Consider the following 15,509-nt stretch of genomic DNA (forward strand, 5'->3'; position numbering starts at 1 on the left):
GGAAAGCAACTCCTGATAGTTAAAAATAATGTGGTCCTGGAGTTATTAGACTTATCTGTTTTGCGTGCTGGAAATCTTCCTCCTGGTCCCTCCGGCGGTGCTTTAAAGGGTTTAATGCTCTATTCTGGAAGGGCTGAGCTATAATCTGGTGGAATCCCCCTAGAGTCTGAGGGTTTTTTCCCCCTTCTCTCCTCTTTTCCTCCTTTGTGTAGCTACTGTCGTCTTCTGGCGTGAAGTACATCAGTAGGAGTTGGATGACACGAACCTCTGCAGGCAAGAAACCTGAAACCAGGCAGGCAGGAGAAGTGGCAATTAGAATTAGAGTTAGAATAATTATTGGTTTTCGCAGGGAAAAAACAAAAAAAAACAAAACCAAAAGAGCAACAACACAAAAGTTGCCATTGGCTGATGTCTTTCTACCGGGCAGAGAGGAAATCCTGTCGTATGATGGTCAGTTAGAGGTGGATGAATAATTTTCATCGGACGAAATGCGGCCGCGTCCATCGTTTTACAGATGTGGCGATAATTGAGATAACGACGGGAGTGCTCTATAAGCACTATAATATATAATGTCCCACAAAGAGGTGACAATAATGTTGACACGATGGCCACGTTTGGACAGTTTTGGGCAGTGATCTGGTGTGCTGAAATAAGAATGGATTGCCTGCTTAGAGGAGAAGTTTGAGTCCTCTGCCTTTCGGGTTTTAACTAATTCCCCTTCTATTTATTTCCCTTCCTTCTTTTTTTTTTTTGGAGGCGGGGGGGGGCGGGGGGGGGGGGGGGGCGGGGTAATTTGAAAGTCTGTGTGTGTGTGTGGTGCGTGTGTCCACGCATATGTGTGTACTTTTCTCACAGTTCTGCACAATCAGCACGGACCGTTGCAAGTGTCCTGTTGCAAAGACAAATCTCATAGTTTTAAAATCTCATCAGCTCGTCAGCTAAAAGTCAGCCCCCAACAACTTCCTTCTGCCCTCACCCCCTCCCCCCCCCCAAAAAAAAAATAGGGCGTGTGGATGGTAAACTCATACCCGAAGCCTGTCTTTAAGGTACAAGAGGTGTTCTAATGTTCCTAAAGACGGCCCAGATGGGTTGGTCTCTTCCGGAGGTGGGCAGTAGCCTGGGGCCTCCCGACGATTCGGACCATCACAACCCGCGGCCGCCGGTGCCCGGAGGTGTTAATGCCCTTCTCATCCCTTCAGGTGAGGCCGTTCATTTAGCTCGGGATTTTGGGTACATCTGCGAAACGGAGTTCCCAGCCAAAGCTGTTTCTGAGTATCTGAACAGACAGCACACGGACCCCAGCGACCTCCACTCCAGGAAAAACATGCTGCTTGCTACAAAGTGAGTGCGAAGTTGACTAACGTCCCGCTTCTGTCTTCCCCAAATCCTCCCTCTCTCTAAACCCTTTTTCTGGGTTCGTTTGAAAGTCCCTAAATTACAACAGTCTCACAGGGCGGAAAGATGCTTGTAACGCCCTCTGAGCAGGGCGGAGGCCCTGCATCCCTCTTCAGCAGCGGGGTATTTGTCAAGACACTGTGTTCCTATAGAGAATGTAAGACACTGTCCCCTCTACGCTGTTTCCAAGCCACCCCCAGTTTAAAAAAGGTCTTTATTTTGCTTCCACGGCATGTCTGTCTGTCCCTCCTGCTGCTCACACACACCTGTTTGTCTGCTACAGAATTGCAACTTCCTCCCCTTCCTTCCCCTGCCCCCCCCCCGCCCCCCCGTATAGCTTAGTTAAAACCAGGAAGAAAAAAACAAACAAACAAAGCACCAAACAAAAAAAGAAAGAAGAAGAAAAACCTCTAATCCCTCCCCCACCCCCTCTTCCCCCCCCAAAAAAAAAGGAAAAAAAAAAAAAAAGAAAAGAAAGGGAAAAGGAAAAGAAAGTGGAGAAAAGAAAGGGGAACAAAGAAAAGAAAAAAAGAAAGAGAAGAAAAGAAAAGAGAAAAGAAAAGAAAAGGAAAAAAGAAAAGAAAGGGAAAAGGAAAAGAAAGGGGAGAAAAGAAAAGAAAGGGGAACAAAGAAAAGAAAAAAAAGAGAAGAAAAGAAAAGAAAGGGGGAAAAGAAAAGAAAGGGAAAAGGAAAAGAAAGGGGGGAAAAGAAAAGAAAGGGGGAAAAAGTCAGTAAACAGCCCCAAAACAGAAAAAGACCACCTCCACTATCATGTACTGCTAATGAACCTCCATTTGGTCCCCCCCCAACTTGTATCTCTCCCTTAGGACTTTCTCAGTGGATGTGTTAGGTGTGATGATTTACACTTGGCTATATGCCTCCTAGGCTACGGACTAGATGCTTCATAGTTTGCTTGAATCCTTAGTGGTGGGTGCTGTGTGGCTCTACCCATCTCCACTGTTTAGATTTAAAAGAAAAAGGGGAAAAAAAAAGAAAAAAATATAAGGAAAAAAGAAGGGGGGGAAAGAGGGGGGAAAAAAACCCCCACAACCCCACCAGTAAAGGAAAAAAAAAGGGAAGAAAAAGGAAAAAACCTCCACCAGGCCAAACAGCTCTCATTTATTTCATGTTCTGGGACGTGGCTTGCCTCCGATGACAGTGTAATTTAAAGAAATATATGGAGGGTTGAAAAATCATTTGCTCAAATTTGTCCAGATGTTTTTTAGACGTGATTGGAATTTGATTGCCCTTTTCCGCAGGGTCAGAAGATATTAATGTCCCAGAACTGTAATTGCTCACAGACCCTGCTTTGGTCTTTGAAGATGTAAAATGTTGGACTCATTACTGTTTGTTCTCCAAATTCAAAGTTTCCTCTCTTGCACTTTCTTAATGGATAATACACATATAAGCAGACCTTTATCTTTCCCCACCCTCTGAAACCTTTAACCCACCGGGAATTTCAGAGAGTTTCAGAGGATGAGAACTGAATGTCTTTTGTAAGGGTTTATTTTTCACTTTCTTTCTTTTTTTTTTTTTTTTTCCCTTTTTCTTTATTTTTCTTTTTCTTTATTCTGTCCTTTTCTTCTCCAGTCCCTGGGTAGACATCTGTCTCAAAGAAGCCATTTCTTTGGGGATCTCACCAGCCCTCAGGATTTCTAGGTTGCCTGAGCACCTGTTGGCTCGTAGGCCTCTTGGACTAGAGCAATGTGTGTGAATTCAGTAGAAAGATCAGAATTAATTTTTCAAAGGTGTGGGCAAAAAAACAAGAGCCAGATGTCTGCTCTGATGCGTTAATTGGGATGCTGTGCCCTAAGATAAAATAGCCTTTGCTCTTTGTGCAACGACTAAGGTGACACAGAGTTCCAAAGTCCTGATCTTTCTTAACAACGTGGCCCAGTCTAAGCAGTCTCAGAGAAGGTCCTTCCCTGCACCACATTCTGTGCCACCCTGTAACTCTCAGGGCATGGCTGTGCTTTCCTCCATGAAGAGCGCTGGTGGGAGCTGCTTTGAGCTGGGGTTAGACCTACAGGAAGATGGGTGTTTGGCAGGTCAATGGTGCACCTCACTATCAGACTGGTTATTTCTAAAGCCACCAACTGTAGCTGGGTTTTCACACTGCTTCAGAATCACAAAATCATTTAGGTTGGAAAAAGCATTTAAGATCATCAAGTCCAACTATAAATTAGGACTGCCAAGTCCACCACTAAACCATGTCCCTAAGTGCCACATCTACATGACGTTTAAGTATCTCCAGGGATGGTGACTCAACCATTTCCCTGGGAAGCTTGTTCCAATGTTTGAGAACCCTTTCAGGGAAGAATTTTTCCATGATATCCAGTCTACACACCCCCAGAAGCACCCTTCAGGCTGTGGGAGAGGTTTCTGTCTCCAGACATGGTGTTATCCTGCAGCTGCAGAAACCTCTTTCCTGAAGAACATCATCCTGAGAAAGGAGCTCATCACCACCAGCTCTTAAGCACTATAGGAGAAAGAAAGGTGGAATAAGGTCCCATTCTGTAGCCTAGGGATCAGCTTTGGCTTAAACCTTCCCCTTCCTTCTGCCTTGACTGTCTTGAAGAAGTGTGAGATGAGCCTAACCACACTTTTCTTTCTCTCTCTTCCTCTCTTTGCTTTTATTTGTTTGGTGCAGGCAACTTTGTAAAGAATTTACGGATCTCTTGGCCCAGGACAGGACGCCCATTGGAAACAGCCGGCCCACCCCTATTTTGGAACCGGGCATTCAGAGCTGCTTGACTCACTTCAGCCTCATCACTCACGGCTTTGGGGCCCCCGCTATCTGCGCTGCCCTCACAGCCCTTCAAAACTACCTGACTGAAGCTCTCAAAGGCATGGACAAGATGTTCTTGAACAACAACACTGCTAACAGGCACACATCTGGCGAAGGACCAGGTAGTAAAACTGGAGACAAGGAAGAGAAACACAGAAAATGAGAGAGAAAGAGAGAGAGAGAGAGAGAGAGAGGAAAACAAATAAACAAACAAACAAAAAAGAAAGCAAAAGGAAATAAAAAATAAAAGGAGGAAAGAAAGAGAGAGAGATAACCTTTGAAAGCAAAACCCTTTCAATTTTAGCTTTAAAAATGTTGGATTGGGCTTTGGATGAATTCTATTAGGTAGGACAAAATAATAACAATGGTAAAATAATAATGATGATAATGATAACAGAAAGACAATAATTTAAGATCAGAGGAGCACAATGGCGCAAGACCAGTGGTCCAGAGTCTCTTTGCCAGGAACATGTGAAGACAACCACCAGGATTTCTTTTTGTTTGTTGGTGTTTTGTTTTTGTTTTTGCTTTTGTTTTTTGTTTTGTTTTTGTTTTTTGGTTTTTTTTTTCCACTTCTGTTCTTTCATGTTTTTAAAATAATGATTGAGGGGTCGGGGAGGGGGGGAGGGGGAATATAATAATAATAATAATTAATAATAATAATAAAAGAAAGAAATGAATAACTTATTGGAAGAAATCGGAGAAACGTTTTTGGTGTCAGTGCTTTAATTTCTCGAGCTGCACGGTCTGGCTTGCTGTGATTTTTCTTTCAATTGTTGGTTTGTTGTTGTTTTGGTTTGGTTTGTGGTTTTGGTTTTTAGTTTTATTTATTTTTTTGTTTCCTTTCTAAATGATGTCCTGTATCCACCCTAGCCAAAATGATCTTCCAGAGAGTCCCTTCTGAGCAGCCCCACCGCCTCATTCCCTGCCCCATCCCGCAGCTCTTCCCATCTCATCTCACCACCCTGCCTCTGTCTAGACTAGGAAAGGAGAGGAGGTGAGAGAACAGACCTCTCACAAACTCATCAACACCAGCCAGACTGAGCTGCGTTCATGGCAGTGTTTTAATATTCAGTGCCATGAGGGTGGTGAGGCCCTGGAACAGGTTGCCCAGGGAGCTGGTAGAAGCCTCATCCTGGGAGGCTTTTAAGGCCAGGCTGGATGCAGCTGTGAGCAACCTGCTGTAGTGTGAGGTGTCCCTGCCCATGGCAGGGGGGTTGGAACTAGATGATCCTTGAGGTCTCTTCCAACACTAACGATTCAATGCTCAATGATGCTGTGGAAAGTTTCAAGTCATCAGAGCTCAGCTGAATTAGCCACCTCTATTTTTGAATAATTTTGTCATTTTTCCTGGTCTAGACAGAGTCCCTGTTTAGATTGCCAGCATTTACAGGTGTGTATGGGCACGTGTGCCTTTGTGTGTCCACCTGCTGAGGGTGTGTGAGTCCCCTACATGTGTTTATATGGCTGTGGATATATCCATATGCATATAAAATATGTGTGTATAGCCACACATATTCATGCATGCAAGCATACCTTTATTATCTAGTACTTGCCTTTGACGGTGAAACACCTTGTCCACACTGGGTTGCAAAACTGGGAAGTAGAGGTCTGGTAAAATGTCAGCACTGTCTGATTTCTGATTTTTTTTTTTTTTTTTGGGGGGGGGGGAATCTCCTCTTTTCTTTTTCTCTAGGGAGTTTTATATTCCTAACTATGCCAATGTTGCCGTTCTTAATTTCTTTGAGTCATGTGTGTGAGAGAGACCTCCCGCCCCCCTCCCCCCCCCCCCATTTTAAGAGAACTGTTAACAACAACAACAACAACAACAAAAAATGAGTGATATGAGTATGTAATTCTTTCTCAGGAGTATGCACTATTTTATTTTCTTCTGTTTCCTAAAGCTTTGCCCGCTTGGCTTATGAGCTTCTTCAAAGAGGACTAGAGATCCCTACACAATATATCAGGTACAGAGAAAAAAAATCCACAATTCTGATATTCTGATACTTTTCTATAGTTTTTCCTTTTTTTTTTTCTCTTCTTTTTTTTTTTTTTTTAAATTTTTTTTTCTTCTTTTTCAAATCAAAGCCAGTTGTTTCCGAATTCTGTAGGTGCACTTCTTTAAAGAAGCTCAAAGGGAATGATTTGAATGAGATAAAAACCAAACAACCCCACCCCATAAGTCGAAATCGAGGTGTAATGTTGCGAAGAAAATAAGAGCTGTGTTGAATGTTATCCCACAGGCTTGGTGCTAGGGTTTCGTACCCAGGGAGGAAAGGGTTGCCACGTGAGCTGGCTCCTCGTGGTGGGAGTGGGGAGGGCTTGCCAGGGAATATCCTGATTTCTGAGCTCAGACTGAGGAAATCTGTTCCTCTTAGAAAAAAAAACCCCAAAAGTCTTGTGACTCTTGCTTTTAGAACAAGTCATAGTAAGGATAATAACCTTCTCAAGTCCAATGTTTTCCTCAGTGGTTTGGTGTGTGACAGGATGTCTTATGCATATGATTTGGAGGGCGGGGTGGAAGGGAAGGCTGATTTCTTCCCCCCCCTCCCCTTACCTCACCCCCCCCCCTATTTTTTTTTTTAAACATAAATTTCTTTGTCTTCTGTTGTAAAAAAACTAATGCTGAATTGTAAGGGTATGAATTTCTGTTTGGATTCTGCTGTATGGGGTACTTGCATGTGTTTCTCAGTGGGGCAGGGCTCCTGCACTAACACGTCTTTTCTGCTTGTGTCGGAACAGTTACTGGGGGTGGGTGAATAGCAAAGCACCAGTGGGGTTGTGCCTCCCCCAGGATCCCTGTTAAAGATGTAGGACTCAAGCCCACCTATCCAAGTGGGCACGCCTGAACTCAAAACAAGGGAGAAAGAGAGACAATAGAGGAGCCTTTGTCTTGTTCTAGTTTCTAGATACCTTCCAAAGTGGGTGGTGGGAGAGAAAAAACTCAGCAATAGGATCCACATCCTCCCACAAAATTTTCATTAAACAAAAGCCCACAAGTCAGCCTCTTGATTGTCACCTCGGTGTCCTTAGCTGTCTAAGACATGGTCACAGCTGAGCATCTGCTCTGTTTTTCATATCTTTACATAGCAAGTAAAAGTCTCAACTTTTGTCCTCTACCTGTGAGCTGGACATGTGTGGCAACAGAAACGTGGGAACGATGCAGGCCCAAGGACCACTGACTCCTCTGGAGCTGCTCCTCAGTCGTGTGTCTTTGGTTCTTCTGGGGCAGAGTGCTGTGGGAACCTCATGTGAGAAAAGGGGGAAACTGAGACAGATAACCTTTTCCATGGGCTGCTGGAATGAGTTGGAGGTAGCCTTCAACCCTGGAAGGTTCCTGTCGGGGATTTTGGTAATTGGCAGGACCCTGCAGATGTCATCAGAGGAGGTGTGGATCTCTCAGTGATGAAGATCTCATGGATCTCCCATCTGTAGGTTGGGGATCCTCAGACTAAAAAGCAGCCCTCAGGGAGCTCCTGATCCTCCAAATCCTACCTGTTGCAAATCACCCAGATATTAGCAGGTCCCTGAGGGTGGACAGCCCTGACTCCAGTGCAGGGCATGCCCCAGCAGTGATGTGCAGGAAAGGAAATGGCTACATGTGTGTGTATCTGGTGAGGAGTGATTGGCATCAAAAGAATATTCTGTTTATTGAAGCAGAGCACAAGGTGTCAGATATTGCTTTGCCAGCCCTCTGCAAAAAGCCTTGGTGAGGAGCCTATGGGCTCAGGTTTCCAGCATCACCCAGCCTAGCAGGGCTTCTGGGTGTTGAGGGACCCCAAGTTAGCACTCAGTTTTTCATCTTCCCAGCTGCACAGTTAGGGTTGTGGGGTGCCTACTCTCTGCACCCTAGAGCTTCCATCTGAAAGCTTTGGGGGGATGTTGGTGATGGTCCTTCCTTGTGTTTTGTGGGGGATTTTGAGGATGCTTCTTCTAACTGTAGAAGACAGTATCCCACCACCACTATTAGTTAATGAGGTGAGGGAACCACTTTCAACTTCCTGGGGAAAGACCTGCACACACATGTGCTTATATTTATGCATGTGTGAGGGCCTGATCCTGCTGCTGAAATCTCCCCTAGGCACAGGTTTGGTCACCTGGACCGGGACCTAAACCTTGAGAAGGTTGAGGAAAGAGTTTCAGTTGACTCCTGGCAACTTTGGATCTGCCCCTCGTGCCTTCTACCTGGAAGAGACAGACTGCAAATGCCAGGCTGTGCTTCGCTCAGGAGAAATAAAGCCAAATGTAAAATTCCCATTGATTTCAGTGGGACCTCCCCATTTGCTCCCCAAAATAGGGAAACAAAATCCATGGTTTCTGATTTAAAAGCAAACAGGGAGAAAACATGGCACAGGAATATATCTATCTCTGTTCTTCCCCTTAGCTTAGTGCTGGTTCCAGAGGGAAATATCCATTGCTTGGTGGCTTCTATCAGCTCTGATGACTGAGATCCCCCCCAAAAAATTAAACTCAGCCTCCCGCTGGAAGGCATTTTCCTGCTTTCCTGCACTTTCCCAGCCTGACTACTTGTGCTGGCGGGGCACCTCAGATGTTTATCTGATAATTGAGTTATTAAAAGATTTGGTTTCCTCGGGATCATAAATCAATAAACAGGAGGATTAACACGGCAGCTTTCCTTTTTAACTCAAGGGAAAATTTTGACGAGAGACCGTGAAAAGTTTGTTTTCAAATCAAACAGGTGGGTTGCTGTAAATTTTCTTTCATTCTTAGTCTCTCTCTCTCTCTTTTTTTTCTCTCTCTCTGTTTTTTTTTTTTTTTTTTAATTTTTAAACACCAATTTTCTGTATTCTGTTGGAAAGATGTTTGTTTTCATATGCTCCCCGGTATCGTTTTTGTCTCGGTTTTTCTTTTGTTGTTGTTGTTGTTGTTGTTCCTGGTTGTTATTCACACAAGGTGTGAAGGAAACAAGAAGCCAATTTTATGGGAATTCATTTACAACCCAATGATTTCTTTAAAATCGGGTCGTGTCTTGTCCCACCTAATAGAAATTCTCTGTGAGAAGCTGTTTCAAGTCCCTTTGCATCCCAGACCAGCCTCCTCCAAAATCCCCAGATTTGCATTTGGGGCCGGGAGGGAGGGGTAGAGGATGGTTTTAAGACCTTTAGCTGTGCCCAGAGGGCTTATTCCCTTCCCCTGCTCATCTCTTTCTTAACGGTTTATCACGCAGACCTGTTCGGCTCTGTCTTTATACGTTTCTCAGAAAATTTGGTGCTCGTTTCAGCTGCCGTAAGCATTGCCAGATCGATCCGGCCAAACTCCCCCCTCCCCTCCGGCTTCCCCGTGGGAGAGAGACCGTAGGCTTTTTACAAATAGTATATTTTCCTATACAAAGGGGAAAAAAGAAAAGCAAGCATCCCCCAAATACCTGGCAAACGTTTGAACGCGCTGAGAGAGACGAAACATTGTGTGCCAGAAAGAAAAGCCCCAACCCCAAACATAAACAAGTGGAAAGCTCTGAAAAAGCAAATGAGAAACTGGAAAGGTTACAGGGGAAAAAAAAAAAAATAAAGAAGAAGAAAATTCTCCTTTTATGCCCCAAACGATACCTTTCACCTCCTCTTCTTGAAAAAAAAAATCTGTCCATGCAGTGAGAAATATCACTTTATCAACTCTTCCTGAGAAGGTAATGCGGAGAGGCATTCAGTATTGAGTTTGTATATATTTATTTATGCTTAATTTAACGGGAATGTGTAAATACGGCGAGCAAGTAGTTTTTGGGTTATTTATCTGTGAATCTATACCTCTGTGAACGGGTGGGGGAATTTTAAAGGAAAAAAAAAAAGTTAAAAGGAAAAAAAAAAAAACAACGAAAACAAAACACAAAACCACACAGAGAGAAAAAAAAAAGTTAAAAAAAAAAGGAAAAAAGAAAAAAAAAAGATAACCCCCCCCCCCACAAAACTGACATAAAAATTCCCGCTTGACTAGATAGTACCTGAATTTTTTCTGTTCTTTATAGACAAGCTGTTATGGTAATGGGTAGAAATTGGTTTCTTGTCCAGTGCTGACCTGATTTACATAAATAATAAGAATAAAAAAAAAAGAGATTGTTGTGTTTTGTTGTATTTTCCTCTTCAGTTTTGGGGTTTTTGGTTTGGTTCTGGGTTTGGTTTTTTTTTTGTTTTCTTTTCTTTTTTTTTTTTTTTTTGAATGTTGGTGCTGCTTCGGTTCTGCAGACGGATTTACTTATTAAAAGCCAAGAAGTCTTTTATTTTTCCCAAGCCAGGCTTTGGGAAAATTCAGGACGTGTCTCTACATTTAAGGAAAAAAAAAAAAAAAGAAAAAAAAAAGGAAAAAAAGAAAGGCAAAAAAAGGACAATAAATATTGCTTCTCAGAAATGTTGGTATTTTATTTCTGTCTGACTCAAAAGTGTCCATATTTTTACCACTCTTACCTCTTCATTCTAAGCAGACCTATAATAAACCTCATGTCATGTCAATGTGAGCTTTTGTTTCATTTTGCTTTTACCAGCTGAATTAGGAGTAAGTCTTCTTTTTCTTTTCCAAGTGTTAGCTATTAAAAGGAAATGTTATGTAAGCCTATGTAAGAGCAGGAAACTTTTTATTATACTTTTCACTTCTGTATACGTGGATGTGAGAGTGTGTGAGTGTATATATACGTGTACTCTTATATTCAGATGAAGAGTGGTGTGCATATTCACAACGCAGGACTCTCTTCTACCTTTATGCCTACAATTGCAGAAGTAGTAATCAACAAAGGGAACTGTTCAAACTAAATCAGCTTTCTTCTCCCCCTCCCCATACGTTCCCAAATAGATTTTATTTCGGTTTGGAATCGATGCTCAGGGGAGATCGGGCGCCTCGGTGGTTAACCCGGAGCTGTTCGGGAGTGACTCGGGGTTTACCCTGCGGTTAGGAGAAGAAGGGAGAGGGGACAGAATAGGGCCTCAGGATTGCTGTTATTGTTCTTATTTTGTCATTGTTAATATAGACAATCATCATATTTTGCCTGTAAATCAGAGGCTGGGAAGGACTGTCAATTTAACCCTCTGCACAGTCACCCTGAAAACAAACACACACGTGTTCTGTAACAGGGAGCCCTGAGGGGAGAAACCGGTTTAAAGCATCGCTTTTACTGCGGTGGACTATTATGGTTAAACACCCGCTCTGAAGACTTGTCTGGATTGGGTTTTATCTGTTGGATTTTAAAGGGCGGACGGAGACAAGCAGGAGCTGTAAGAGGAGGTGTATCTTTTTTCCTTTCTTTTTTTCTTTTTGTCTTCTTTTTTAATTTGTTTCTTTTCTTTTTAATTTAGTATTTCTCTCGAAGAGGGTTTGGAGAATAGCAAAAAAATAAATTCATCCCCACCTCCGTCTCCCAAACAACCTCCCTTTTGCCTCTCCTTCCAGCTTGGACTACAGGAGCTGACTCAGCTGATCACCCAAGGTGTCCAGAATAAATCATCATCATAAAAAAACCAAAAAACCAACCAACTAGCCAACCAAACAAAACCCTAACAAACAACAGCAACAAACAACAAAACCCCAACCCAACCGAAAAACCCCCACCCAAACTCGCAAACGAAGACCCCGATGTCTGTGTTGTGGGGAAGCTTTCGAGGCTCGGCCGCCTCGGCTTCAGCCAGGCTTGGACTCAGCCGTGACCTACTTTCTCTCCGCGGTGTGATGGCAAAAACGCCCGGAGCAAGTTTGGGGGGCCCGGGATGGAAAGAAAGGGTGGGTGGAGGGCGGGGGAGGGGACGACGGGGACAGGAGCAGCAGTGCTCAGGGTTCGAGTAGAGGGAAAATGAAGTGGAGAGTGCAGTAGAGCTACGGGCAAAAGAGAGCAAGGAATCCCACCCACACCCCTTTCCCTCATTTTTACCGGGGCTTTGCAGAGAGAGGAGTGGGGACCCGTCTAGACCCCCACTTCCAGCCCTTTTGACCCAGGTATGGGGTGAAGGCTGCCTGCGGGCAAGGAGTGATGGGAAGAGCAGCGACCCTGGAGCTCATTTCCAAAAGCCAGGCTGCTTGCCGTGCTTTTTAGTTTGTTTTGTTTTCTTTTGTTTCAATTGCACCGATGATATTATTTTTAGTAGAGCACATGTTTTGCATGAAACCTTGCAAAACAGCTCTCGTAGTTCCCAGCGGAGTCTGAGAGGGTTGTGTCGGGGACGAGGGGGCAATTAGGAAGTTTCTCTGCTGTCCAACCACCATCCAACAGTTATATATATATACATATATATAAAGGGAAAAAAAAAAGGCATCAGGAAAAAGCTCTTTCATAACTCAGCAGAAGCACCCACATGTGGAAACAGAAGGGCTGCCTTGAAGTGTGGCCCGGCGAGATGAGTAAGGGTCACTCCGAGTTTCCCAGGCTCCCAGCGACAGTGCCAAGGTTGCAAATTCAAAGCACATCTATATGTATATATTTATAGTAAAATACACACTTGGCTGCTCTGGGGGGTTGCCGGTGTGCCCTGCCTCCTCCGGGGCTAGGGGCTCCGCCTGCTCCCCCCGGCTTGTGACCAGTACTTTTGGGGTGGGCTTGTACACAGCGGCTCTGGAAACGCAGTGTCAGGGAGAAATATTCCTGTTGATCTCTGCTCCATTGCATTTCCCCAAAGGTCTTCAACAAACCAAGATCACCTTTTGTCTCTTTCCTCTCTTTTCTTTCTTTCTCTTCCTTTGCCTCCCTCCCTCCCTCCCTTTCTTTCTGTCCTTTCTTTCTTTCTTGTCTTTCATCTCTCTCCTTCTCTCTCTCATCTAATCTCCTGGTCTTTCTCGTTTTCTAGTTTCTCCACCAGCTAAGGTTAAAAATAAATGAATAGCAGCAGTAACCCAGCCAGCTCATCAAAACTTCCCCTCTCCACAGGACTCTGGTGTTACAATCTGCTTTCCCACTGATGACCTGCGGGGACCTTCCCTTTGCCTTGCCCCGGTCTCTTTTTTAAACTCCAGGTAGTTCTAAGTTTCCATTACAAAACTTCACCTTGATTTATATAGTCATAAACATAATTTTTGTCTTTCATCCCTTTGGGGTGAACTCCTTCCTTTTCTTTCTTCCTTTTGCTTCCTCCCCTCCTTTTCCCTCCCTACCTGCGTGGTATAGCCCACATTTGTAAAAGACCTCATAAATAACATCTGGTGTCTCCATGATGGAACTAGTCAAATATCTTAAATAATCCCCAGTACCAATATATTCACTGAATTCCTTTGTTTTCTCTGTGCCTCGCGTAAACAGGCATCCACACACATTTTGTCCCCCCTAGCTGGCCGTGTGTCTGTGTGCGTGCACAGCTGCGCCAGGACACTGCGTTACAAGCAGTGTCACAACTGTGAGCAGCTCCCCTGCGTTGTGCAGGGTCGGTCCCACTCGCACATCACTGCTGACTTTTAGGAGTTAGGAGAAATTATTTATTTATTTATTTATTAAAAGAGCTTCTCATTTTGCCTTCGGAGTTCCGCCCTTGCAACAGAATCCAGCCGGTGCAAAGCGCCAGTCCTTCCTGATGCATCTCGCTCCGCCCCAGCCCCAGCTCTCTATCTCCACATCCCGCCGACCCCGAAGCTTCAAGCTCGGGGCCTGATCCGGCTCCCCGGGGCAGCGGAGGAAGGGCTCCCCTGGTTTGCCTTCCAGCAAGACTTCCTTCTGGCTGGGAATGCTTTCTTAGGTGGCAGCGTGGGGGCGGGTGGGGTGTGGGGGGAGGGTGGTGGAGCAAACCTATGGGGATTTACGAGTTCTATATTCTATATTAGAATCACAGAATTGTGTGGGCTGGAAGGGACTTCAAGGATCATCTAGTTCCAACCCCCATGCCGTGGGCAGGTACCCCTCACACTAGATCAGGTTTCTATATTCTATATTCTATATTCTCTGCTTATACGAAGACAAAAGAAAAACAAACAAACCAGCGCCCAACCCAATCAACCAAAAAACCCGAACCCAACCAAACCTAACCAACCAACCAAAACCAAAAAACAAACAACCAAAAAAACCCAAACCAAAAAGAAAAACCCAAGCCTCCAAACAACAGAGTCTCACACAGTTACGAAACCACCTCAATTACTTTGGAGCTTCCTCGAAACAACACTAAAATTAAAGGAATACGTGTTGATTTGCCTGTGTGTTTCTCACCTGAATATCCACAGACAATACTTTTACCCTCCCCCTGCCGTGGATCAGCCCTGGATGGGGCAGATGAATAGAATCATAGAATTAGTCAGGGTTGGAAGGGACCACAAGGATCATCTAGTTCCAACCCCACTGCCATGGGCAGAGACACCTCACACTAGATCAGGCTGGCCAGAGCCTCATCCAGCCTGGTCTTAAACACCTCCAGGGATCCCTATAACGACAACAAAATCCCAAAGCAAAAGAAAAAAGAAACCGCCTCCCACCCCAACCCGAAAAAAAACCCACACAAAACCAGAAAAAGAAGTAAGTTAAACACTTGACAAGGTGTTTGGGTTGTATTTGTTTTTAAAGCGAAGGCAAAGGATCATGCTGAGTTCTTCCAGGTGCAGTGTGCCCTAGTCAGTTCCCCAGCATGGGGAGGTGCTGTGCCAGTGATTATTAGTGCTCTTAAATAAACAGAGGCGTGCGCGGAATAGCCTTCACCTTCTAACAACACGCGAGGAGGATGCTTTCCTTAAATCCACAGGAATATTTCCTTCAAACCAGAAACCTTTGGGTCTATTTCCAGGTGAAAAAAACCAAAACGAAATCAGTGCATGTTAAGATTTACAAAGTGCATTTGGTACAGTTGCAATTATATCCATAGTTTTACTCACTTAAAACGACAAGGTGAGTGAAACGCGTGGTGGACATTTCCCTACCTTGTAAAAATCCATCAAAGTACCAAGGAGGGGTCTTTTGCGTTAAGAAACCAGCACTAACAATAGTTAATCTCGCCCTTGGTGCACAGAGCATCACCTGACAGTCTTCGCTCCTAAAAAAATATCCCAGTAAGTTAATCGAAAGCTGCTTTTGCCTTCAAAGCAAAAAATAAACTCCCCAAATCTCCACGAGGAGTTCTTCTCAAATGCTGTGAGCAACGACCGGGACGAGAGTAAACCCCGATCTCTCTTACACTGTTTTATTTCAGTGCAGGGTGGTTCCTGTTTTGGCGAGCCTGTTTCCAGCTCCGTACAGAAAGTCACACTACAATAACTGCTAACAATGGGAAAGAGAGTGGTGGGAGAAGTGAAAATGGGGCTAGGAAGCATTTTTGCACCAAGAGTTTTCACGGAGATAGGCTGAATTTTAAAATCGGTTTCAAACAGGTACAAAGCGAGCACGAAGGAATGAGGTGAGATGTCAAAACGAAAAGTTCTGGATTTT

At 44.2% G+C, this 15,509-nt stretch overlaps 1 protein-coding gene across 3 annotated transcripts in view; it reads left to right on the top strand.

Moving 5' to 3' along the window:
* Positions 1-8,000, top strand: part of TFAP2B (transcription factor AP-2 beta) — a 31,813-nt gene extending 23,813 nt beyond the window's left edge. For 2 of the 3 annotated variants that reach the window (XM_054179724.1, XM_009905228.2), the window contains exons 7-8: positions 1,200-1,341; positions 4,046-4,702. In XM_054179724.1, coding sequence (XP_054035699.1) covers positions 1,200-1,341; positions 4,046-4,346 — 443 coding nt within the window. In that variant the 3' untranslated portion in view covers positions 4,347-4,702. Of the gene's footprint in view, positions 1-1,199; positions 1,342-4,045; positions 4,703-6,087; positions 6,151-7,273 lie in introns of those variants that run through there. The other variant, XM_054179723.1, reaches the window with a different exon arrangement.
* The last annotated feature ends 7,509 nt before the right edge of the window (positions 8,001-15,509 follow it).

The sequence above is a fragment of the Dryobates pubescens genome, chromosome 3 (assembly GCF_014839835.1).
Source record: "Dryobates pubescens isolate bDryPub1 chromosome 3, bDryPub1.pri, whole genome shotgun sequence".
NCBI classification, from domain to species: Eukaryota; Metazoa; Chordata; class Aves; order Piciformes; family Picidae; genus Dryobates; species Dryobates pubescens.